This window comes from Primulina tabacum, chromosome 8 (genome assembly GCF_025594145.1).
Source record: "Primulina tabacum isolate GXHZ01 chromosome 8, ASM2559414v2, whole genome shotgun sequence".
In the NCBI taxonomy this organism is placed as follows: Eukaryota; Viridiplantae; Streptophyta; class Magnoliopsida; order Lamiales; family Gesneriaceae; genus Primulina; species Primulina tabacum.
This window is the reverse complement of record NC_134557.1, coordinates 13,415,369-13,442,256: the sequence shown is the minus strand read 5'-3', so window position 1 is coordinate 13,442,256 and position 26,888 is coordinate 13,415,369. Positions and strand designations below refer to the sequence as shown.

Here is a 26,888-nt window from a genome sequence, read left to right as displayed (position 1 = left end):
ACATTGTTCTACTATTGTTATGAATTTTTTAATTAACATACTTAAATTATAATATATAACTCATATTAAAATATTTACACAAATAAATTTTTTATATATATTTACATTCTAATCATATATAATTTGAGTTATATATTATAAAATATCAAAATTCAAAATCCCTCTACCCACTCGACCCAAGTCGACCCAAACTCGACCCAAACCCTAACCCCTAAACAAAACCCTAAACCAAACCCCAAACACCACCACTCGACCTACTCGACCCAAAACCGAACCATTTACCACCCACTCGACCCAAACTTAAAAATCTACCGCACACATTACAATATTGTTCACTCGACCCACTCATCACCCTCTCGACCCAAAGTTAAAAATTTACCACAAACACATTACATATTAATAAAATCAAATCTATTTCTTTAAATTCAAACAAATTCGGCTCGACCCATGTTCGTGCACGAGTAATATGCTCGACCCATTGATATACATGAAACATTAATTTCATATGCTTCGATATACATTCAAGTAAACATCTAATGAAATTTGTTGTGAATTTTTTAGGTTATATTGTTTTAAAAAAAGAATTTTAGTGAAATTATAAAATTTGTTAAGAATTTTAATCGAGTATAAATTCAACCCACATTATTATAATAATAGATACATTGTTCTACTATTTTTATGAATTTTTTAACTAACATAATTAAATTATAATATATAATTCATATTAAAAATTTTACACAAATAAATTTTTTTATATATTTACATTCTAATCATATACAAAGTGAGTTATATATTATGAAATGATCAAAACTCAAAATCCATCTACCCACTCGATCGAAGTCGACCCAAACTCGACCCAAACCCTAAACAAAACCTAAACCAAACCTCAAACACCACCACTCGACCCAAAATCGAACCATTTACCACTCACTCGACCCAAACTTAAAAATCTACCGCACACATTACAATCTTGTCCGCTCGACCCACTCACCACCCTCTCGACCCAAAGTTAAAAATTCACCACAAACACATTACATATTAATAAAATCAAATTGATTGTCTTTAATTTCAAACAAATTACATATCATTCAATCCTATCTTCTACCAAATTCTCTTACAGATGAAAATCGATTTTGTTTTTTTCTTCCACGTATTCTCTTGATCACAGGTGGCAATACTAACATATCATCAACTGGCCACTCGTTCTGATTCAGAACATGATAAATTGTCTCAGAATAGGCTAAAGACCATATCATAACAGAATAATACTCTGAGCACAAGGAATAAAAATTAACATCACAAAAGTAACTCGCTGCAATTTCATGAGAACATGGAATCTTGTCAATCTCAAATTCTCTAAAGGTACATCTCTTCGATTCCAAATCCCCAATGTCACTGTTTGTAGCACTTCGAACATCGAACTGAAGACGGCCCAGCTCATAAACTTGATATCCCCGACCAAAATTATACCTTTCACGCAGAATCGACTCAATAGTTGGAGTGAAATTTGTTGTTGATGCGATGGATGCATTTTGATACCTTGAAAACCAAGATGTAGTCAACGTCTGCAAAGAATTTAGTAGTGCAATGATTGGAAGTTGTCTTTCTTCACGCAATCTTGCATTTATTTATTCAACACCATTCGTTGTCATAATATTATACCGAGATCTTGGGCTATATGCTCGAGTCCATTGATCCAATGAATCATTTTCATCCAAAAACTCTGCACCATCGGGTTATATTTTCTTAAACTTTTCGTACTCCAAGTCAAAGTCGATTTGCTTGTAAATTTTTTCTAACCGCATAAACATTTATGTAAAACCCTTCTTTTTGCAACGAATTTTCATATTTTGTGACAAGTGCCATATACAATGACCATGATGTGCATTTTTGTAAACGTCCGCAACTATAGCAATGATGCCCGAATGTCTGTCTGAGATAATCACCAAACCATCGGGATATATTTTCTTAAACTTTTCGTACTCCAAGTCAAAGTCGATTTGCTTGTAAATTTTTGCTAACCGCATAAAAATTTATGTAAAACCCCTTCTTTTTGCAACGAATTTTCATATTTTGTGACAAGTGCCATATACAATGACCATGATGTGCATTTTTGTAAACGTCCGCAACTATAGCAATGATGCCCGAATGTCTGTCTGAGATAATCACCAAATCTTCCTCATCAACCACTACTTCCAAGAGCTTCGTCAAAAACCAACTCCATGAAGCAATGGATTCTACATCAACAACAGCCCAAGCCAAATGATATTGATGAAAATCTTCATCTTGTACTGAGGCCACAAGTAAAGTATCGTCGTACTTTCCTTTCAACAACCATGTACCATCAATAGATACGATTCTTCTCATGCATCTATATCCTCTTGCACATGCGCCATATGCTAAAAACAAATACTTGAATCTATTATGCTCATCTACTATTAAACCTATTAACTACAAGGGTTCATTCTCTCGACCATTTTCAAATATAAAGGTAGAAGACCAAAACTTCTTTCAGGTTCACCTCTGAAGATATAATGAGCAAGTTGTTTGCATTTCAAGGCTTTGTAATAGGTAATATCAACCCCCTTATTCCGCATCATTGTCATAATAGATTTTGGTTGAGGTGTTTTTTGTTGTCCACGAAAGCTCTCTACCAACATATCACAAACTACAGATGAACTGGCTTGTCGATGCCTTTTACGCATTCCAGTCAAATCACGTGTGTTGCAGGATGTACGAATCACAAAATCTGTTGAGTTCTCCTGTTTTGAAGTCCAAATTCTCCAGCTGCAACCTTTATTCACACAACGAACTGAATAGATATTTCGAGAAGATTTGACACTTTCAAACTCAAAAGACAAGTTCAAAGCAATTTTGGATAGCACTTTTTTCACTTCGGTCTTGCTTGAAAATCTTTGACCAATAAATAAGCTTGAACCATCGGTAAATGTATATGTATCATCTTGAACATGAGTCTCAGTATCATGATCTACATTGATGTGGTGGATGTTGACATCATTATCACCCACATATACTGCATCTATATCCTCCACATCATTTTCTGTGTTTCTCACATCATTCTCTTCCATATTTTCAGTTGAAGTGTTTCTATTTTCTAATACATCATTATCAGTATAGTGGTCATTTGAGACAAAAGTTCTATCAAAATAGTGATCATACTTATTTGTTTCATCATCGACATACCCATCATCCAAATGAGTCACATTTAAATCCGGTGACATGATATTTTCAATTTCAACAATATCAAGAGAAACAGCACTGAGTTCAAATTCGACATGAAGTACATGTCTTTCTTTTGCACATCCAAAATATAAGTATGCTTTCAAATCATTATCATCTCAATATAAATTGGACGAATATTGAAATGCTTCACATCAGGAAGATAACTTAATTTCAAATTTTTCTGTGCCACTTAAATTCATAATTCTGTATATCTCACTTTCTATATATTTCATAGAACAAATATTAGAATCCAAAGGAATAGCTGCCCACTTACCACTCGGCCATGAACACCATTTAAATATACTATCTTATTTAATTTCTCATTCACCATTGTACTCAAAGAGAATAGCGGTTGGCATAACCTACAAAACATAAATAAGAATATTACAATATTATTTATTTTAAAAAAAAATATGCTCGACCCACAGATCACTCGACCCAAACGTGGGTCGAGCCACACCTCGACCCAAATGTTGATCGAGGTGTGCACCTCGACCACCCACCTATAAACACCAACACACTACCTAGCAAATACGATCATGCTCGACTCACACCAGCACACTCTATTCATCTGCTCGACCCACAATTAAAAAATATTTTTTGAAAAAGTAAAATCTAATTAACTAATTGATGACCTAATAAATGAACTCACCTAACTAACAACAATCAACTTCCTTTTCTTGATTTTAAAAAGTCAAAATTCCTTTTATTTAATTAAATTTAAAATGGGTGATATATTTTTTGTTGTCCCTTAATTGTTTGTTTTTTAACTTTTATTCATAAAATTTTAAAAAGAAAAATGTAATCTCAAAAAAAGTTTTGCCAGCTTATCTGAGGGCAATTAGGTCAACTTTATAATAAATACTTATTTTCATACTAACTTTTTATTTACTTCTCATCCCCTCAAATATTTGTATTAATTCCATAATTTTAAAATTTCTCAAATTACCCTTACTCCTCATAATTATGGTACGTGATGTTATTTTACCTATCGAGCCTGTTCTTAAGGCGTATAGCCTCAAGAAATACAATTACGTAAGGTTTTCAGCCTATATACCATATTCATATGATCAATTTTTTTATTTAATAAATGGCCATCATGCTTCCGTATAATAAATTGAACAGTTTACCTTATTGACCAGAGTGCCGTCGGGTTATATCCAACGAGTTTTATAGACTACTCCTCACAACCTCACAATCGCAACCGATGGTTTCTGACGCAGATTCCTTCAACAGCACTTAGCACAATCATGTTTCGTTTCCTACCTCAAGGTGTATAGTAAAGTAGTTCAATTTGAAACTAATACGTGAAAGGGGCAAAAGCCTTGCTCTTTTTATTCAAACATAAAAAAATTATTATTAAATAGTAACCTCATATAGAGGAGGAGGAACTTGTTTAGCTACTTATAGTAGCCGAAGTTAAAACACATATAAACTAGAAAGAGAAAATATTATAATATTTTGAAAGAAAATAAAGAAGTTGGATGATGTCTTCATCTTCCTTCTGTCTTGGTATTTATAGAAGTCCTTTGCAGATATGAATTCCGGACATCAAAACTTGCCTTAGCTTTTCTTTAATGCCTTCTAGCTATGTTTGACATTCTCTTGAGTGGGTTGAGCGAATGGTTGAATGGTCCCTCTACTTTTTCTTTAGTAATATTTTTCTAGATCATTAATCTAGAAACAACTTGTTCTTCCATCTTTATCTCCTGACATAACCAGTAGATATGTGTTTGGATCATATCAGTTGAGATCTCATTCCCTATTTCTTTTAACAGTTTGTATAGATATTTGAAAATCATCAACTGCTTTCTTATCACTTTAATCCGTCTTTTGGAAACCTTAAAATGCCATATACATTTTCTATGGTTCCAAACTTTGCTTTAATTCTTCTGTGATTTTCTTGTTCTCATTTACTCTGTATTTATAGTTGTATTTGAGTCCAAATCTTTTTGTTAGTGGGAAAATTACATGCCTACTTGTTTTTTCGGGGAATCTTCATCTTTTGTTATCTCCAAGGAAAAGTGATTGTGGTCACATGTCCACTTATTTTTGTCGGAGAATCTTAAACTTTTGTGTCCCCAGGAAAAACATTATTGTGGTCCCTCACCACTTGGTCTTGTTTCTGCAAGATGCTTCTTGTCTGACCGAGGTCTGAAGCCCTTGCCAAATTCTGGCTCATTTTTATTTGGGCAATTTGGCAGATCTTTTCTGACCATCTTCCCACATGAGCCATGTTGCAGAGTTTTCGACGAGTTTTTTCTCCCCGGCAGCTTGTTTTTCGACAAAAGATTTCTTTTATTTTCAAATAAATCTTCTACAAAACTTGTTGTTTTTCCTGTCATAGTATTTAACATGAACGATCCGTTTGCCGAATTATGATAAAACTTAAACGGAAACTTGACTTTGTCCATCTCGGTTAGACAAACCCATAGACCTCATGCTCTTCTGGTGGAAATGTCATCTTCAGTTATTGAAGCAACAAGGGGTGTTTCTTCTATCGGAGAATCCTTGGTGAATTTTTGAACAATAATATCTGGCCTCCTTAACATGATGAAAAGAAAGGCTTCGTGAGAGCCTTTTCCTATTGGTTCTGGTGCTGCACGAAAGAATTATAGCTCCAGAATGTCTCTTCTGGACAGATAGTCATTATTTGCCCATGTTTCATGAACCGCTCTCTGAATCCATTTAGGTAGTCCTGAAATTTCGGAGAAGTTGGGTTATGTAGTACAAACCGAGGCAAGAGCCCCGAACTCATACCAGGCTTTTACTTCCTTTGGATATGAATTTGGTTTCATCTATATCCTAGAATATTTTCCTGAAACATCAACCCTGATTGTAGCGGGGTTAATGCCTATTCTTTTTTTTTTTTAATTTCTCCCAAATTTGTTGATAAATCTGAATTGTAGAAATTGTAGCTTCATTAATATCAGCCTTAGATTTTCCCTTGTCCGTATTAGGTCTAAGGTTGATATTTCCCTCTTCGATCCTCGAGGTGAAAGGTTGACTTGAAAACTCAAGATATGAATCCGGAGTTTCAATTTTTGTTTCAGCCAACTCATCTGGAGATGATCTTAACTTAACACTTGTGCTATGGGTATTTGAATCCACTGCTCTAGGTATAGAGTCTTGTACTCGAAAACTCTCCATTTGGGAAACCAGTGGCTTCTCAATGCCTTGGAGGATTAACCTTCGTATTACAAACTATAGTTGAGTATAAGCATGTAAACATCCTGTGATCTGATCAGAGAAAATTCTCTTATCGGCTTGTTGTAGCCTACCCGCAACTTCTGCATTCAGGGCAAGCTTGTTGAACTCGTTTTGAAGGATTTCAAGGTGTTCCCTCAAATACCTCTGCATTTTTATGATGACATCGACATCATCGTTGTCCATCTCTTTTTAAAAAATTTGCAAGAATATTTTCATGAGATTTAATAATCACAATACCAAAAATATAATTTTGACATAACGCTTGACATCTTAATAATCTGGTCTTCTTGAGTTTAGATTCTATTCTATTCCTCAAGAAAGATTTTACGTAGAGCCCAAAATCAGTAACACGTAAACTCATGCATTTATTACATTTTTAAATTATTTATTTAATTTTTAAAATGATTTTTAACGATGCATGATTTATTAATTTTCATTTTCTTAAATTATTACTTGTTTATTTGATGTACGTTAAAACGTCTTCTTGAGTTTTATGTTTCAGGTGAATATTCGCTGCGGGATCGAGGAAAAGAGACCGATGACGATTTAGGTGATTAATGAATAACGTGGTATTTTATTTCAAGTCAAGAAAAGTGGTGTATTTTAAATGATTTATGAAATTTTAAGCATAATTTAATTTATTAGGTGATTTTAAGATTTTAAACTTTTCAAAAATACTAATTTGAATTTGGGAATTTTAATCTTGAAAATTTGGTACATAATTATTTTATTAAATCTTTGAATGAGATTAAATAATTATATTAGTATTATTTTATCACCAATTATTTGACTAAGAATTTTTTAGTCCCTAATTAACCCTCCTAATCGACACACACACACATCGGCACACACACACTCTTTGAGTTTTCTTTTTTTTTTAGAGGAAAACTAGGGTTCTAAGCTTTTCTTTCAGCAGCCACCACCCCATCCCTTTTCCTTGAAAATTTCGGTAGATTCACGTTCTTTTTCTGGCAAGAAACGTGCCACAAATCGTCCCGGATCGGTTCTCGTATCACCTCGCTTCGATATTTGTCGTATCATGAGTATAAATCATCAAGGCATGTATAATCTTTCATTTTTCTGCATCGTTCTTGTCATAGTAAATATTTTGATGCATATTGTATGTAAAAACCCGTATATGTTATGCAAAGTTTAAGCAATGATGTTTGGAACGAATTTGGAACAACTTTTGAATCTCAAAAATTGAATCCGCTGTCATTTCGAATCCTGCAAATTTTCAGTCGGTTTTCTAGAAAACATTCAACATATAAAATGTATTACTTTTCGATATTTTTGATTTGACAGTAAATTCATAATTTTCGGACAAGATACGAGTGAGTTATGATAATTCTCGTGTGACTGCTCAAACTGTGTTGCTATCAAAATGTGTTCTTCATGTTTTCTTGAGGTTTATCGGTTGCAGGCTCCGTTGGGAATCATCGGGTGGTCACTGCTGTGTTTAGGTATGTTGTGTATTGTGATTAGAAGCTAATTGGTGTTTTGTTTCGGGTCGATAAGGGTTTGGTTACAATAAAAGTCGTAGGAAAGCGAATTATGCATAATTTTGGGTTTAGGTCGCACAGGGTTAGCGCCACAGCGCTGTATTTGGAGCGCTGCCGCGCCTGTGCTTTGCACCTGGTAGCGCCGCGGCGCTGGGATGTAGCGTCTAGGCGCTTAACCAGCGCTGCAGCGCTACACTTCAGGTGCCTAGGCACTGGTTCATGATTTTGAGGAGCTTTAGATTTAGGTGCTATTGCCTTGTTTGGGTATTAATACGTCGTTATGACCAAGCTTGGGAAAGGTTAGATTAGCTGATACGAAGTTTGAATAGGAATCGTTGAACTATGGTTTAAGCGGGGTCCGTATCTTCCATTGCTTGGGAAATGTTCATACTTCATATCAAGATTGTTTCGGGGTTCGATGTCATGGTTTAGTATGATGATTAAACATGGTCAAGTCCCGAGTGGCCTAGAAGGTCATAAGTTATTTGAAAATTACTTCGGTAGTGAGTACGATTGGTACGGTTAAGTTATGTAATTTAAGTTGTATAATTAATGTGTTAGTACGTGAAACAGTAGCCCAAGCCAGGCACAACGAAGCCCTCAATGCTATATAAGTATGTTCGACGTGCAAAAAAAAAATATTTTATGTTTTTGAGAAATGCGAATTGTCTTGTGACCAATTATGTTACGGGTTTGGAAGCCAAAGAACGTGTTCGAGGATCTCTCCATCCCGATAAAGCATGACTGGGTTTTGATAAGGATTGGGAAGCGGTAAATCATGACCAGGGACCAATCCACCCGGTAAAGCATGACCGGAGATCTTATGTATGTGGGATTGGACGTTCGGTCGAAAGGCTGTGATGATCCCTGCCAGCCCAGTACTGTGGTTTAGTCTGATCAGGCGCTTTATGTTATGGGTCACTTTCTTTGAAACATTTCTCTACGTAAAATGATGATGATTATGCATGTTTAAGTATATTTGATGCAAGCACGTTTATGAAAAAGTTTATGAAAGGATGACACGTCTATGTTTATGTAAGTATGTATGTGATACTTTAAAATGCATGTGGTTTTATTATGCATTACTTGGTATTGTCAATTTATACATGTTGAGTCTTTAGAGTCACTAGACTTGATCGATGCAGGTGAGGACGAATACGAGGAGGCGAGAGGTGGGGACCAGTGGGTTGGCTCGGACCGTGCTGAGGCATAACCTGATGACCGCTTAAGTTTTCAAGAATTTTATGCATACTAAATAATAGCACAATAATTTTTTGATCGTGAGAGACTTGAATATGGCTCCCACAAGAGAGTAGAACAAAATACTAAAACCAATTTATGGCAAAATTTTGAAATTTTGGTATTTTTTTTTTTTTTTTTGGCTTGGACAAAGATGGCTGTGCAAACTCGAAAAAAGGGAAAGAAAAAAAAGGACAAAGAAAGACTCATGAAATTTCGAGAATGACCGACTCAATAACGACAAAGAACTACAGGATAAAAAAGATCTGATAACAAACGAAGGATAAACACAGATATGATAATAAAAACGATAAACTTACTTAATTAAAAGAACTTAAAGCTCTGATACCAAATGATGTGATTCTTCGACCATGAAAAGCAAACGTCCTCAAAACGGAGTCACGTCCTCGATTTGATGAAACAAAGAAACAGTTTTGTTGTCCCGATATTTTTGAACAAGTAAGTTTGTAATATTCATAACTAAATTACGAAGAATTTAGCAACAAATATTAACGAAGATAACAATCGAAATTCAAGCGAACCTTCAAAGAAACTCGTCTTTGACAATCCGAGTGAAGAACAATCGACAAACGCCACAAAGTATTAAAATTCGATAAGTTTGATTTGAGAAACACACAAAGGTGTATACGAAGCCAAGATTTGAAATTGAGAGAAAAACTCAATCAATATGATTAAAACTCGAGAATTATTGTTTTCAATGACCAATTTTCATGTATATATTATTTAAAAACCTAAAGATTGCAAAATCTAGTTACCTAATAAACTTGGACTCTAAGCTAGGAAACTAAAAATTATTCACGCAAGCGGCGCGCTGGGGCAGTAATGTTTGGCCACCCTAGCACGGAGCGTTTTGGAAAACATGGCACAGGAAGTGTCTTCGGCGCTGGGGCGGTAATGTTTGGCGCCCTAATGCGAAGCGTTCTCGGGTCCAGGTCTTGATTTGGCCTCCTCTTCATGATTTATCACTTGAATAACATTGAAATATCTTTCAACTTCATTGTTATTCATGCCGAATTTTTTGAGGCTTCGAAACGCAAGATTTAGCACGTCATGCCCTGCCAGATTCATATCATATTGTAGGCACTTTCACCCGCGTGCTCAAAATGCGCTCAAAATGGAGTCACACCGTCGATTCGATGAAACAAAGAAACGGTTGTGTTGTCACGATATTTTTGAACAATTAATTGTAATATTCACCTCTAAATCACAAAGAATTTAACAACAAATATTAACAAAGATAACAATCGAAATTCAAGCGAACCTTCTAAGAACTAGTCTTTGACAATCCGAGTGAAGAACAATCGACAACATCACAAAGTATTAAACTTTGATAAGTTTGATTTGATAAACACACAAAGGTGTATACAAGGTTAAGCTGTGAAACTGAGAGAAAAATTCATTCAATATGATTAAAACTCAAGAATTATTGTTTTCAATGACCGGTTTCGTGTATATATTATTTACAAACGTAAAAGATTGCAAAATCTAGTTACCTAATAAACTTGGACTCTAAATTAGGAAACTAAAAATTATTGACGCAGGTGGCGTGCAGGGGTGGTAATGTTTGGCCGCCCTAGTGCGGAGCGTTCTGGAAAACATGGCATAAGACATTGTCTTTGGCATTGGGCGGTAATGTTGGCCCTCCCTAGCGTGGAGCGTTCTTGAGTCTAGGTCTTGATTTGGCCTCCTCTTCATGATTTAGCAATTGAGTAACATTGAAATATCTTCCAACTTCATTGTTATGCATGCTGAATTCTTTGAGGCTTCAAATCGCAAGATTTAGCACGTCATGCTCGGCCAGATTCGTATCAGACGTGCTGCCATTAAGGGATGTTTAAGGGTTGGAAAAAGAGTCGTTTAAGCATGAGACGATGGTTGGATAGAAGTTAGAGGAGCTAAGCATGGAAGGGTTACGAAACTTGGGTTTTTGAGGGTTTGGTGTTGGGATCATGGGACGGTTGGACCACAGCCGCACCAGGTCTTGACCAGGTTCAGTCATGGTTGTGTCATGGCTGTGTCTAGAAGCAAAGAGACGGCTGGAAGGTGGCTCGATGGGTAGGAAGTAAATCGCAACCCTAGGATCGAAGTTAAGGAAAGTAAAAATATTTTGTAGGATTTGAATTGACTGTGACACAGAGGATTTGTGGGGAATCCGTCTTAAGAAGCGGCGGTGAACTTAGTTTGTGGCCATAACCCAATGACGAGAGTTGCTGACGAGGCGTCCCCAGGTACTTGGTTTATAAGATTGATCAATCGAAGGAGGATAAAGGAAAATTGATAAAGGATAATCACTTTCAAGGATCAAACTTCACTAAAATTATTTATGATGAGGAAATGCTTTATGATGTTATGTGTGATGGATCGGTTCGGGCACCTTTGAGGGTGCTCCAAACACAATATTCTAAATGAGCTGCAATAGATCATGTTCTAAGAATGTATATACCGATGAATTAGATCGATTTTGGTTTCAAGCCAAGCGGAAAATACTCGAAGTAATTATTCGTTAAAAAAAATTGAAACATTTTAAAATCTAATGACTTGTGTAAACTGATCGACTGAAATACAGGGAATCAATTCTGGCTTCTATCAGTTCAGCTATGGACATAATTGAACTGATATCAGCTGAACTGATCAAGTCAATTTAAAATACAGTTAATTAGTTAATACACAAGATATATTTATTGATGTTCGGAGACTTCAACTGCTCCTATGTCACTCCTTCTACCACCTCAAGTATAATCCACTAGAAAACTTTGATTTATACAACACCTTGTACAAACCCACCCAGCTTAGGATTTACCCACTGCCTAAATGAACTCCTAGTCTAAACTGAAGGCATCGCCTTCCGACCAGCAGTTGTTTACTGTTTGTGTGTCAAAGACTACATACACAAATTTTACGTCTTTGTGCAAGACAGTATTTTGAGTGGTGATGTGTGTGTGTGTGTGTGTGAAATGATCTCTGAAAACAACTCGAAAGGTGTTCTCGCACACTGAGGGAAATGAGCTTCTACACTAAGCTGATATAACTTGGAGTATTCCCTCGACTGGGCTGATTGCTTCTTTGTAAGCTGATACGCAATAAGCGTGCCCTTTCTGTTATCTCTTATTTTTCCACTTCTTATTCATGTATATGTTTGTCGATGGTCTTGGTATGTATTTAGAGCAGTAATGCAACCGTACATCAAGACTCATCACATTTGATCGTTGCAGCTTGAATGTGTCCCTTGAAATTTGTGTCTCGACTTTTCCGACAGCCATTCTGGAACATTTTGTTTTTAAGCTTTGCTACAATGTTCATTATTTTACTATTGATAGTACATATGCTTTTGAACCTTTGTGCACAGCTGGATCCCATTGAATAAGCTTGTCAAGTTCTGCAACTGATTGGTTCTAACTGATACTCTGAACTAGTCATTTGAACTGATCTTCAGTTGAGCTGGTGAAATCAGTTGACTCGTTAGTTGAACTGATTTCACTCTTTCAGTTGAACTGGTCGGCTGGGCTTTTCATCAGTTAAACTCTTCATCAGCTGACCAGGCTTCTAAAGGTCTTCTGCTGAACCACCTATCAGCTGGACAATAAAGTTGAACTGGTTTACGATTCATCAATTGAACTAGTTTAGTTCGATTAATCAGTTGGTACTTTCAGTTTGCGTTCTTCGATAGTTTCAGTTTTGGCTCGGTAACTGATCAGTTCGAAGACCGATCAATTTCAGTTTCTGCGCACTTAAATAAAATCATTAAAAAAAACAAGTTTTGTTAAAATAAAAATCAAGATTACGAACATTAAATGTTCCAACAATCTCCCACTTTTTTATGATCACAAAACTTGAATAATTAAAGTGATTTTAAAATTTTAAAATTTTAAAATTTAACTGATTCTCCCTCTTTCTGAGTGAAAAACATTTAAAAACGATTAAAGGGGAAAAAATTCAGTTCGAGGGATAAGAAAACTCTCTCTCAATAACTGAATTTAAAAAACAAGTTTAAAACGAATTTAAGACATTTTTCAATTCGAGGAAAATAAAGCTCCCCCTACTAACTTAATTAAAAACCCCTCTTTAAAAATAATTACCTACGCCAAAATTTAGTACCTTTAATCATTCAAGCAGTTTAGACAAGAAATTTGAAGATATCAGTTCAATCACATAGAAACATAACTGGATAAACATGATGTTTATTTTATCAAATGGATCTCCCTTTTATTATACATTTAAGTACACCATCAGTTATAAGGGAAAATTGCTACTACAATGGCATATTTTAAACAACATCAAGTATCAATCAGTTTATGCATGACAGAACTAAATATACCAACAATTGGTTGCCTTGAACTCTTGAAGTGCTGAAATGATCCTGAGTCTCTTTTCCAGACAAACAGCTAGCTGCCTTGGACATGATCTCTGTGTTGCCAAACTGATGGGCTGACTCAAACTTGACTCAGCTGATGTTGAAACACATTGATCATTTACTTGATCTGATAAGGCAGTTAAGCGGCGGTATACTACTGATGATTAAGCTTAACTTTAATCATCCAACATCTCAACATAGCTGGGCTTGGTTTGTTGATCAGCTTCAACTGGTAGGCTAGCAGCTGAAACCTTATCTTCCGATCAGTTTTGCGGAATAGCCAACATATAGGACTCATACCCCCGCAGGCTGATTAAAGCCCCAAAGCTCTGAGTCGAGTGAAATGGCTACAATGTTAGTTGCAGAGCCAATCCTCTCTACTCTTCGCAATGAGCGTTAGATAAACATTTTCAAATAGTTTTGAAAATAATATAAAGTAATTTTAAATAGCATTTAAAACTATTTTAAAGTAAAATAATTTTAGTCAGTTTTCAAATGTCCTTCTTGGAACAGCAAGCTCCGATACTAATTGATGGATCGGTTCGAGCACCTTTGAGAGTGCTTCAATAACAATATTCTCAATGAGCTGCAATAGCTCCTGTTCTAAAAATGTATACACCGATGAATTAGATCGAGTTTGGTTTCAAACCAAGCGGAAAATAATCGAAGTAATTCTTCGTTAAGAAAAAATGAAATATTTTAATATCTAATTACTTGTGTAAACATATCAACTGAAATACGTGAAATCAGTTCTGGTTTCCATTAGTTCAGTTATGGACAGAACTGAACTGATATCAGCTGAACTGATTAAGTAAATTTAAAATGCAGTTAATTAGTTAATACACAAGATATGTTTATTGATGTTTGGAGACTTCAACTGCTCCTATGTCACTCCTTCTACCACCTCGGGTAAAATCCACTAGAAGACTTTGATTTATACAAAACCTTGTACAAATCCACCCAGCTTAGGACTTACCTACTACCTAAATGAACTCCTATTCTAGACTGAAGGCATCACCTTCCAGCCAACAGTTTTTTAACATTTGTGTGTCAAAGACTACATACACAAGTTTTACGTCTTTGTGCAAGACATTATTTTGAGTGGTGATGTGTGTGTGTGTGAACTGATATCTGAAAACAACTCGAAAGGTGTTCTCGCACACTGAGGGAAATGAGCTTCTACACTAAGCTGATATAACTTGGAATGTTCCCTCGATTGGACTGATTGCTTCTTTGTAAGTTGATAAGCAATAAGCAGGCCCTTTCTGTTCTCTCTTATTTTTCCACTTCTTATTCATGTATATGTTTGTTTATGGTCTTGCTCTGTATTTATAGCAGTAATACGACCGTACATCAAGACTCGTCACATGTGATTGTTGTAGCTTGAATGTATTGCTTGAAATTTGTGTCTCGACTTTTCCGACATCCATTCTGGAACATTTTGTCTTTAAGCTTTGATACAACATCCATTATTGTACTATTGATAGTACAGATGCTTTTGTACCTTTGTGCATAACTGGATCACATTGAATAAGCTTGTCGAGTTCTGAAACTGATTGATTCTAACTGATGTTCTGAACTTGTCATTTGAACTGATCTTCAGTTGGGCTGGTGAAATCAGTTGACTCGTCAATTGAACCGATTTCACTCTTTCAGTTGAACTGGTCAGCTGGGCTTTTCATCAGTTGAACCCTTCATCACCTGGCCGGGCTTCTGAAGGTGTTCTGCTGAACCACCTATTAGCTGTCCAATCAATTGAAGTGGTTTACGATTCATCAGTTGAACTGGTTCAGTTTGATTAATCAGATGGTATTTTCAGTTTGAATTCTTTGATAGCTTCAATTTTGGCTCGATAAATGTTCAGTTCGAAGACTGATCTGTTTCAGTTTCTGCGCACTTAGGTAAAATTATTAGTAACAAAATAACAAGTTTTGTTAACATCAAAATCAAAATTGCGAATATGAAATGTTCCAACAATGTGCTTAAATGAGTTACGAAAATGTTTATATGTTTACGAGTTTTACGCCATCTTATTTTATTAAAAGTATTTTTAAGGATGAATGTGCCTGTATATGTATTACTCATTATGTATGGTTTGGACGTGCTGAGTCGTTAGAATCACTAGGTTTGAATGGTCGCATGTGAGAATGATGTTGAGGAAGGCTCGAACGCTTGAGTGGATCGGGCATGGCAGTACACTCCCGAAGACCTTACATTTTCCGCAATAATATTATGATAATGAAAGTTTTGATTAAGATTTTGAGGATTATTTTAAAGAGAGATATATATTTCGTTTTAAAATCTTAGACGCTGGATTTTGTATGATTGACGTATGCTTTTATGATTGACAATTTGGGAATTTTTGTCGCAAATTCTGATTTTTTTTTTTAAAATATGGATTCATATTTTGATATGGTTTGGTTTTTTAAAAAAATTCTAGTCTTATTTACTTAAAGTAAGAGGTAAGGAATGTTTTAGTTGGTATCAGAGCAAAGATGTTGTAAGGGATGTGTCCACTGTCATTACGAGAAACTCAAGAAGTCAAGCCTCAAGTTTGTGAGTTTTTTCAACTTTGCAAAATTTAGATGCTTTTATGATATAGAAATTTGGAGGTTAGAGGTTTTTGAATTTAAATGCATGTTGGTTACATGGTTCGGACAGTGTGTACAACAATGTCTCCAAGACATACTGCCGCCATGCATATAGAGGAGGAGAGACATGAGGAGATACCTCGACCACCCCTGAATGCTGCTACACGAGTTCTGGAGGGGATGGCTCGATTATTGGAGCAGCATGCAGACAATGTTGTTCGGGGACGACAGAAGGATGCGTATATGTAGTTTAGGAAGATGGACCCAAAGGATTTCTTGCACTACCGATCCATTCGTGGCTGAGGAATGGATCAATTCGCTCGAGGCGATTTATCGCTATATGAATATGGCCGATGCTTACAGGGCCCGATGCACCATTTATCCGCTGAAATATGATGCGTCGTTATGGTGGGAGGGTGCTAAACGAGGGGTGAATCTGAATACCCTGACTTGTGAGGACTTCAAGAGGATATTCTATGTGGGGACCCGGACGCTAATTCATTTCTTAATCATCTTTGGGAATAATTAGATCAATTAATAAACAGGGTCTAAATTTTTTTTAAATACGAGAGTACGGAACATATGAAATAAATCTTATTTCATTTACTAGATCAATATCCAGATCTAAGTACAAATCCTGTACAAAAGTAAATCATAACAACTACTGTTCCTTCACTACATGTCAGGTGATGAAACAGATCTACTTCTGGGTCCAAGTCTCCACGCTAATGTATAATCTCTCATCCTCGTCTTGACTCTGATCATGTCCCACCTGTTATCATGCACACATACAAACAAGACAACAGCCGGATAACTCCGGTGAGAAATATATCCCCAGTATAAATCATGTATACATACAATCATATAAACAGATATAAAAGCATGAAACAAATATCAATAACACGTATCAAATCTGAAAGTCATGAATCGATATAAAACTGTAAATCAACTCTGACTCGCAATATCTGACTCATAACTCTGACTCAACTCTTTCCTAATCTAGGGATCCCGATCTGAATAAGAACGTAACAATTTCTCACTTACTCTCCCGATCGTGGTGACGGTACGTTCTTATTACGGACTTTGGTCCTGTCCATATCGAATCTCGGTGATAGAAGTCGCTCTTCTTCTAAGCAACATCGATATGACCAAACGTCCGGTGTCTTGGCATGTCCTGGCAAAGACTTGGCACATCAGCCAAAGAATAGGCACATCAGCCCATGACTCCTCACATAACAAATGCTTAACTATAAATCAATAGAATAAGCGTATCAATCTCAGACATTGCAACATATCGAGGCAATGAAAATCAAGTATGTGATTTTGGGAAACTCCAGTTAAATCAAACTTGAGTTGTGCAATCCCGGATCAATATTGATTTATACCTTTCTCTTCTCGGTCTGACGAGTCGAAGTCTCGAATTCAAATCTGTCCATACTCAATCTGGTAATGACAATATCGAATAGGCACAATATCAATATACATTCTCAAATCAATACTGGATATAATCAGAACTCAATCAAATTCTGTTTCAACGGCATAACTGTACAATCTCAATATACCCAGCAATACAGTATCAATCAGATATCAATCCCAACATCTCATAATCAATAACAACACAATTCTGATATCAAATCGGTCTAATCACAATCAAATCAACTCTGAAAATTCATAACAATATCATACGGTATCTGTTCTTCAATCCGGTTTCAATTATACGATGTTATTATGTCGAGAATACTATATATGAATCATATCCGATTCCTTCAATATCATATTTTCAAATCTTCACAAAAAGTAGTAAAACTTACGTCCAAGTGAAGCTCTTGTCGATAGAAACAAAGTATCGAAGCCGGATTGCAAATCTAACGGACGGATCTTTCTCAACACTCAAATGTCAAACGTGAAAATTTGAACTTCCGAAGGCTTCCTCAATTTCCTTCTTTCTGAATGTTTCAAAGGGAATTGCAACAATTATATATATACAATGCATGTTTTAGCCATGTGGCTCAACCTTCACGATGCACGTCTCGCGCATATGCGCGACCTATCTCGGCGCTTATGCGCGAGACCTTATGTCTCGGCGCGTCCTCATCACGGCATCTCGCGCATATGCGCGCCCTTACTCGGCGCATATGCGCGAGGTTCTTCACAACTCTCTGCCATCCTCGCGCACATGCGCGGATCTATGTCGCGCATATGCGCGAGGTCCTCTGCCTGCCTCGCGCATATGCGCCCGGCGGGGTCGCGCATATGCGCGAGGGCTCATCCTTGCACATAATCCAATCCTCCTTTCTCCCCGGTCTGATCCGTTCCGTCTATAATCACATCTCGATTATCAACAAATCATATCATATTACAATAATCAAAATCTCGGGCATTACATTTTATGAGAAGCACTTCAGTGATGACATGATGTCTAGGTCAAAGCGCAAGATTATGAATCTCCGGAAGGGAGACATGTCAGTTGCGGAATTCTTAATGAAATTCGACAGAGGTTGTCAATTCGTGCCCCTGATCGCCAATGATGCTGCTGTAAATTGAGACACATCCTAGATGATCTCAAGCCTATTGTTCGTCGAGATGTGCTGCTGGGAGATCCGTCGATTTATAATGATGCTATCACGACAGCCTTTAGAGCAGAGCAGTCGCTGAAGGATATTGAGTGAGAGATGCAGAATAAGAGGCCCCCTCCACAACAGCAGCAACAATAGAGTAAGATGTTGTTTTTGGGGCCACCGAGACGGCAAGGACAACAGAAACCATAGGGGCAACCACAGAGAGCAGTTGCCCCGAAGATTGATGAGAAGCCACTCTGCAAGGAATGTAATCGTCAGCACTTTTGCAAGTGCATGTGGGGCACCTACAAGTGCTTCAAATACGGAAGAGATGAGCATAAAGCTACTGATTGCCTGAAGTTGAGGCAGCCCGTGACTGGACGAGCTTTTGTGATGCACGTTGAGTAGGCTGAGCCAGACACGACACTTATTACGTGTATTCTGACTATTTAAGCAGTTTATGTTGCTTTATTGATTGAAATGCTTAATATGGATGCTAGGAGTCATTTGAGGTTAATTGAACTTGATGATTTAGGGCTGCATGCTTCAAATTTTAAAGTATGAGCTGGAATTATAGGAAATCGAGAGCTTAGGACCTGAATTCTAATTAATTATAAAAATTTAAGGATTCAATTGCATAATTTGGAAGCTTTTAAAAACTCAATGGCATTAAATTCGATATTTTGGGTTTAATATTAATAATCCGGGAACTATATGGCTTAAATTATGAATTTCAGAAAATTGAAGAGGGGTACCGAATTTTTCGAAAAAAAAAAATTGGGCTATTTAGAACATTTTCGAAAATTTAGGGGATATTATGCAATAAATTCGAAGGTTGAGGGGCTATTTTGCATGGTATTCGAAACTTGGAGGGCCTAGATGATAGGAAATTTTTGAATTTCATGGCCTTGATTTGCATATGATTCGATTGTTCACGCAAGCAGGATATTTAAAGCGGGTGTAGCCACCTACGCTTTGCTAGATTATAGAGTTACACATTCATTCGTATTTGAATCTTTCATGAAATGGTTGGGAATCTTACCAGAAAACGTGGAATCGGGATACAGAGTTACAGTACCTTCAGATGAACATATGATATCTACCAGCATGATGAAGGATGTGGAGCTTAAATTGCAGAAGAATACCGTTCGAGCAGATCTTATTGTGTTGCCGATGCCTAAACTCTATATTATCTTGGGAATGGATTGGCTAACACTAAATGAAGCTTTTATTGATTTTTGACATTTATTGATTTTTGGCAGAGGTGTATGTGTATTAGACCACCCAACGGGAAATCATTTATCTTCAAGGCTGTAAAGAACAGACAAATGCCACACATAATTTCTTGTATTTGTGCAAAGAATCTTATGCGAAGAGGCTGCCAGAGTTTTCTAGCTAGTGTCATCTCCCTGCATGATACTGTAAGTCACTCGATTGAAGATGCAGAGGTGGTCAAGACTTTCCGGACATATTCCCTAATGATGTTGCTGGCATACCACCTGAGAAAGATGTGGAATTCTCCATCGAGCTGTTGCCAGGTACAGTGCCAGTGCCAATATCTAAGACACCATATTGTTTAGCACCTGCAGAAATGAAGGAGCTGAAAGATCAAATTCAAGAGCTGCTAGACAAGGGATTCACTCGCTCTAGTTTCTCCCCATGGGGCACACCAGTATTGTTTTTGAAGAAGAAGGATGGGAGTATGAGACTCTGCATCGATTATCGAGAGCTAAACATGGTGACAGTGAAGAACAAGTATCCCTTGCCAAGAATTGAAGATCTATTCGATCAATTGTAAGGAGCTTCAATATCCTAGAAGATAGATCTTCGATATGATACCATCAATTGAGGGTAAAAGAAGCAGACGTGCATAAAACGACTTTCACGACTCGTTACGGACATTATGAATTCCTAGATGATGCCCTTCAGATTGACGAATGCCCAATGATCTTCATGGATATCATGAGTCGTGTATGCAACCGTATCTTGATCAATTAATTATCGTATTCATAGACGATTTTGATATATTCGAGGAGCAGAGAAGAGCATAGTCAGCACCTGAAAATAGCATTACAAGAACTGCAGGACAAAAAATTATATGCAAAATTCAGCAGTGCTATTTTTTGTTGGAAAAGGTGGCGTTCCTAGGCCACATTATCTCGAGTAATGGAGTGGAGGTCGATCCAACTAAAGTCAAGGACAGTCAAAGAATGGTCAATGCCTTAAAATGCAACCGAGATATGCAGTCTCTTAGGTTTAGCGCTATTATTGCAAATTCATCAAGGACTTTTCCTCCATTGCAGTGCCCTTGACAGATCGGTTGAAGAAAGCTCTTATTACGACACCAGTTTTAGCAATGCCATCAGGACAATGAGATTATGTGCTATATACATATGCTTCGAAGCTAGGTTTGGACGCAGTCCTGATGTAAAATGATCGAGTTATTTCATATACATGTAGACAATTGAATGTGCATGAGAAGAACTATCCGAGTCATGACCTCAAGTTAGCAGCAGTTGTTTTTACTTTGAAGATTCGGAGACATTACTTGTATGGCGAGAAGTGCAAAATCTTTACCGATCACTAAAGTCTCAAGTATTTATTCACCCAGAAGGAGCTGAATATAAGAAAGAGAAGATGGTTAGAGCTTGTGAAGGATTACAACTTTGATATTAGTTACCATCCCGGAGAAACTAATGTAGTGACAGTTGCCTTGAGCAGAAAAACAACAGTCTTAGCCCAAATATCCGTACATAAACCTCTTTAGACGGAGATTCAGAGGTTCAATCTTGAGGTGTATACTAAGGGGAAGGCTCCAAATCTTACTCTGACATTGCAATCTACTTTGAGAAATTTAATTCGAGCCGGGCAAACTATAGATGAACAGTTATATAAATGGAGACAGAGGGACAAGTCAAAGGGCATGATGTTATATTCAGTTGAGGATGGTATCGTCAGATACAGAGGCCGACTTTGGATTCCTAGCGTGGATTCCCTTAAAGAGAAAATCTTGACAGAAGCCCATAATAGACCATATTCTATACATCCAAGGAACACAAAGATGTATAAGGATTTGCAGTTACTGTATTGGTGGTCGGTATGAAACGAGACATCATACATTTTGTATCTGAATTCATAACTTATCAGCAAGTAAATGCGGAACCTCTGAGGCCAACAGGGATGCTCAGACCACTTTCTATTCTTGAGTGGAAGTGAGAAAACATTACTATGGATTTTGTAACGGGCTTACTGAAGACAATAAAGGGCTTCAATGCTATTTGGGTGATAGTTGACCATCTCACCAAATCAGCACATTTTTTTCCAGTAAAGACGAATTTCTCCATGACGCATTATGTAGAGCTGTGTATTCGAGAGATAGCCAAGCTTCATGAAATCCCAGTTTCTATAGTGTTTGACAAAGACACGATATTTACTTCATTTTTCTGGAAGAGCCTGCATTCTGCTATGGGAACGAAGCTACTATTCAGTACCTTGTTTCATTCTCAGACAGACTGCCAGTCAGAGATAGTCATACAGATTCTAGAAGATATACTCAAAGCGTGTGTGATCGATTTCCAAGGAAGTTGGGAGACGAAGCTACCTTTAGTGGAGTTTACCTATAAAAAAAGTTATCAGTCGTCTATAGGAATGGCTCCATATGAGGCAATCTATGGAAGGAAGTGCAGATCGCCTATTCATTGGGATGAGGTAGGAGATAGAGCTGCGATAAGACTTGAAATTGTTCAGCATACAGCAGATTTAGTAGTCAGAATCAGGGACAGGATGAGACTGCACAGAGTCGACAATTAAGCTATGCCGACAAAAGAAGAAAGGATCTCGAGTTTGCAATCGGAGATCACGTGTTTGTGAAAATAGCACCTATGAAGAGTGTTATGAGATTTGGTAAGAAATGTGAGCTTAGTTGGGTTCATTGGACAATTCAAGATTTTAGACAGAGTGGGAGCATTAGTATATCAAGTGGCGTTGCCACATAACCTTGCTGGAGTTCACAATGTTTTTTGTCACGCCCCGGGACCGAAGCATCGGTGACATCCGGTATTGTTTAATATTTACTTGAAAACAATAAGCCTCGTATTGAAAACCAAATAAACCAGTCTTTTTCATAATTATAACATTGTCTTTACAATGACAATAGAACAACAATTACATAAGAGTTTTGCGGAAACTAAACAAAAGAAAAGGTAAAAATCTTGATTCTTGATCTTGTCCATCGATTACCATCCCCAGAAAGCTTGTTGTTCCTCCTCATTCAGTTGCTCTTCATTCTTATCTGAAAGTTGTAAGGACTGAGTGTTTTGGGAAACACTCAGCAAGTGGGGGTCGATCGATTTCCAAATATACATATAGAACTTAATTTTCTTAAAACATATTTTTAACAAACTTTCAAAACTTATTAATTTTAAATTATCATAACAGAACCGAATCAAATATGAGACAAAGGTTATAAGACGAATTAGAGCAGTTCAGAAGCAAATAAAAAAAATTCAGAACAAACACAACACTGTTACTCATCTCATTTCAATGGTCAAATTATCCCCAATGTGTTAGTCCTCTAAGGGGTGAGGCCAAAAACACAGTTTTTTACCCACCGATGGGAGCCAGACATAACACAATTTTATACCCACCAATAGGGGCCAGAACACGGTTTTATACCCACCGATGGGGCCAGAACAGAATTACAATTATCATTCCATTACAAATCGATTTGTAACAGTGTATAACATAATTCAGATTTATCAATAAGAGCTTATCAGATTTTTGAACGAATACAGCGGAATCAAAGAACATCGAAAAACAGAACGAACAAACCAGAAAGAAATGTACCATCGATCGAAATTTTAAAAGGAAAGACTGATATTTTTGAAAATAAGGACACACACACATGCATCTCATGATATATATATATATATATTCAAGTTTAAAATTACAAACAAATACGTAACGAAAACCCACTTACAGAAATGCGTAGGTATGCTTCGAACTTTGCAGATTGTTGAACGAAGTTTCTTCCAAAGTTTGGAAAGTGCTTCGGCATGTTGCTTGAGCAATTTATGCCATCAATCTAGCAGCACCTCGACGTATTTGCTTGAGCACTCGAACTGAATGATGTTGGTTCTTCTTTCTCCCTTGCCTTGGCCGAAATTTGGTTGCTTTATGGAGGGGAGTAGCCGAAGTTTTGTATGGCTTTTTGGTGTGTTTTTCCTTCACCTTTTGAGTGCCATTTATAGAGGAAAACTTTGTCCCTTCACCTCCCCCATGGCCGCCCATTTGCTCCCCAAGAAATGAAATGAATGTAGTCAAGGCTATCTAAAGCACCAAAGGTCACATAGAATTTCTAAAGGGTCATTTCTTGCATAATCAATTTGTCCAATACTTTAGCTCCTCCTTTAGCTCCCTTTCTTTATCCTTTTAGGACAAGCATGGTTGAGCTTCATTGAGCTGAAAGATTGAGTCTTTGAGTTGGGGTTTTACTTCTCCGATGACGATTCTTCGATTGATGCGATTTCCTATAGCATATTTTTCCATTGAGCTCATCCCCGAGCTTCGGAGCTACTTACTCGAGTTAAGTTAGCTGAACATTATAGTTAATATTTGAGTTTTATAGTTAGAATGAAAGTTTCAAGCTTAGTTTAAGCTTAGTTTCGAGTTTTTATTTCTTACATGATTTGCTTCGGAAATTCCGGGTTCTCACATCCCACCCTCCTTATTGAAAGTTTCGTCCTTGAAACTTGGATCAGCTCGATCTTTTGAATAGATGAGGATATTGTGTGTGCATCTTCTCTTCTAGTTCCCAGGTTGCTTCCCGTTCAGTATGATTTGACCACTGTACTTTGACTTATGGGTTTGTCCGGTGTCTTAACACTTGATCTTTTGTGTTCACTATTCGAATAGGGACCTCTTCATATTTCATCTCTTCATTTAGGTGTCCTTCGATCAATAGCGGTGCAACTTTGAGAATGTGTCTTGGGTCTGGGACGTATTTCCTTAGTGTGATATGTGAAAAACATTGTGGATTGTGGACATATCTGATGGCAAAGTCAGTCGATAGGCTAGAGTTCCCATTTTTTCCAGTATCTCGAACGGTCCTACATACCTTGGATTTAACTTTTTGGATTTACTGAATCAAACCACTCCCTTCATGGGAGAAACTTTGACATATGTTTTTCCACCGATCTCTAATTCCGACGGTCTTCTCTTCAAATCTGCCCAACTCTTTTGTCTATCTTGCGCTATCTTGAGTCTTTCTCTGATTATGGCGACTTTGTCGATGGTTACTTGAACAAGCTATGGTCCAGTAATAGTCTTTTCTCCGACTTCATCCCAGTATAGAGGTGATCTACAATTTCAGCCTTACAATGCCTTATACGGAGCCATTTCAAGGCTGATGTGATAACTGTTATTAAAATCAAATTCTATAAGGGGTAACTGTTCACTCCAATTTACATGAAAATCCAGAGCACAGGCCCTCAACATGTCCTCGAGGGTTTGAATTGTCCTTTCAGTTTGGCCATCAGTCTGTGGATGATAGGCCGTGCTGAGAGTAACTTTGGTTCTCATAGTTTTTTGAAAACTTTTCCAAAATCGTGATACGAATCTTGGGTTTTTGTCAGACAATATACTCGCCGGGACTCCTTGTAGTCTCACTATGTTGTCCATATACAAGGTGGCTAGTTTATCCAGATTGTAATTCATCCGAACCGGTGTAAAATGTGCCGATTTGGTTAGTCTATCAATTATCACCCAAATCCCATCGTGACTGTCTTGATTTTGGTAATCCTACTACGAAGTCCATGGAGATGTTATCTAACTTCCACTTTGGTATTTCTAATGGTTGTAGTAGTCTTCCAGACCGTTGATGTTCAGCCTTGACTTGTTGACAAGTTAGGCACTTTGAAACAAATACAACCACGTCTTTCTTCATTCCATTCCACCAGTAATTATTTTTCAGATCTCGGTACATCTTGGTGCTTCCCGGATGTACTGAAAATTTTGATTTATATGCCCCGACCATTACTTCTTCCCGAATACCATCGATGTCTGGGACACACAACCATCCTTTCATCCAGAGAATATCATTTTGATCAATCTGAAATTCTGGGGCCTTTCCTTCTCGAATTTGTTCTTTAATTTTGAGGATAGATGAATCTTGACTTTGTTTCAATTTGATTGATTCCTGAAGGCATGGTTGCACTGATAGAGAAGATAAGCTTACTTTCCCAAGGTTCCTTCGGCTCAAAGCATCTGCCACCTTATTTGCCTTTCCCAAATGGTAATTGATTGATAAATCATAATCTTTAAGAAGTTCCATCCACCTTGTTTGCCTCATGTTTAATTTCTTTTGGGTGCATATGTACTTGAGGCTCTGGTGATCAGTGAATACTTCGCATTTTACTCCATAAAGGTAGTGCCTCCAGATTTTGAGCGCAAATACGACTACAGCTAACTCATACGGTTTTAATTGCCGTGATGCATAGGCAATTATTTGACCTTCTTGCATAAACACACACCCTAGCCCTCCCTTTGAAGCGTCACTGAAACAATCCAGTCCCATAATATTTAATTTATTTAAATAAATAACATACGCGGAAGCATTACAATGGAAAAAGAGAAAACATAAAATACTATTTTCATAAAATATTTTTAAACTTATTCATCAATAAAAACAATGACAACTTTCAAAATATTATCTGATATAGTCAAAAGAACCATCAACATGCAATTCATTTAATACAAAATACCATGAAACGTCTGCTATTCGTTTTCTTAAAACATGTTAGAAATTTTTTTTTTCAAACCTCACATAGCATTGGTCGAATCATAAAATATTTTGGAACCATTTTAAAAGTAAAACAACCAAATATTTTATCAACCCAAAAACATCATTTGAAAAGTATAGCTAGCCCATACTATAACCTCTCAAAAACCACTCATAATTAAAAAGTCGTAAAATATTTTTAACATAACTTGAAATCATAAATCATAACTAGTGCGGAAAATTAACGTCGATTCTCGGGTTATGTGCATCTCCAGTCCAGTCAGTTCAACCATCAAGACCTCCAATAACATTATCATAATCACCTGCATCAATCACAACTAGTGAGTCTAAAGACTCAACACATCATATCCTTGATAACAAGTAATACGTAATACA

General features: G+C 36.9%; 1 protein-coding gene across 1 annotated transcript; it reads right to left on the bottom strand.

The window, feature by feature from the left end:
• Positions 1-1,094: 1,094 nt before the first annotated feature.
• Positions 1,095-2,367, bottom strand: LOC142554590 (uncharacterized). Its single transcript, XM_075665252.1, has 3 exons — positions 2,100-2,367; positions 1,663-1,723; positions 1,095-1,539 (listed from the first exon to the last, which is right to left on the bottom strand). The coding sequence occupies exons 1-3, from the start codon at positions 2,365-2,367 to the stop codon at positions 1,095-1,097; spliced, it is 774 nt and encodes a 257-aa protein (XP_075521367.1).
• Positions 2,368-26,888: the final 24,521 nt, after the last annotated feature.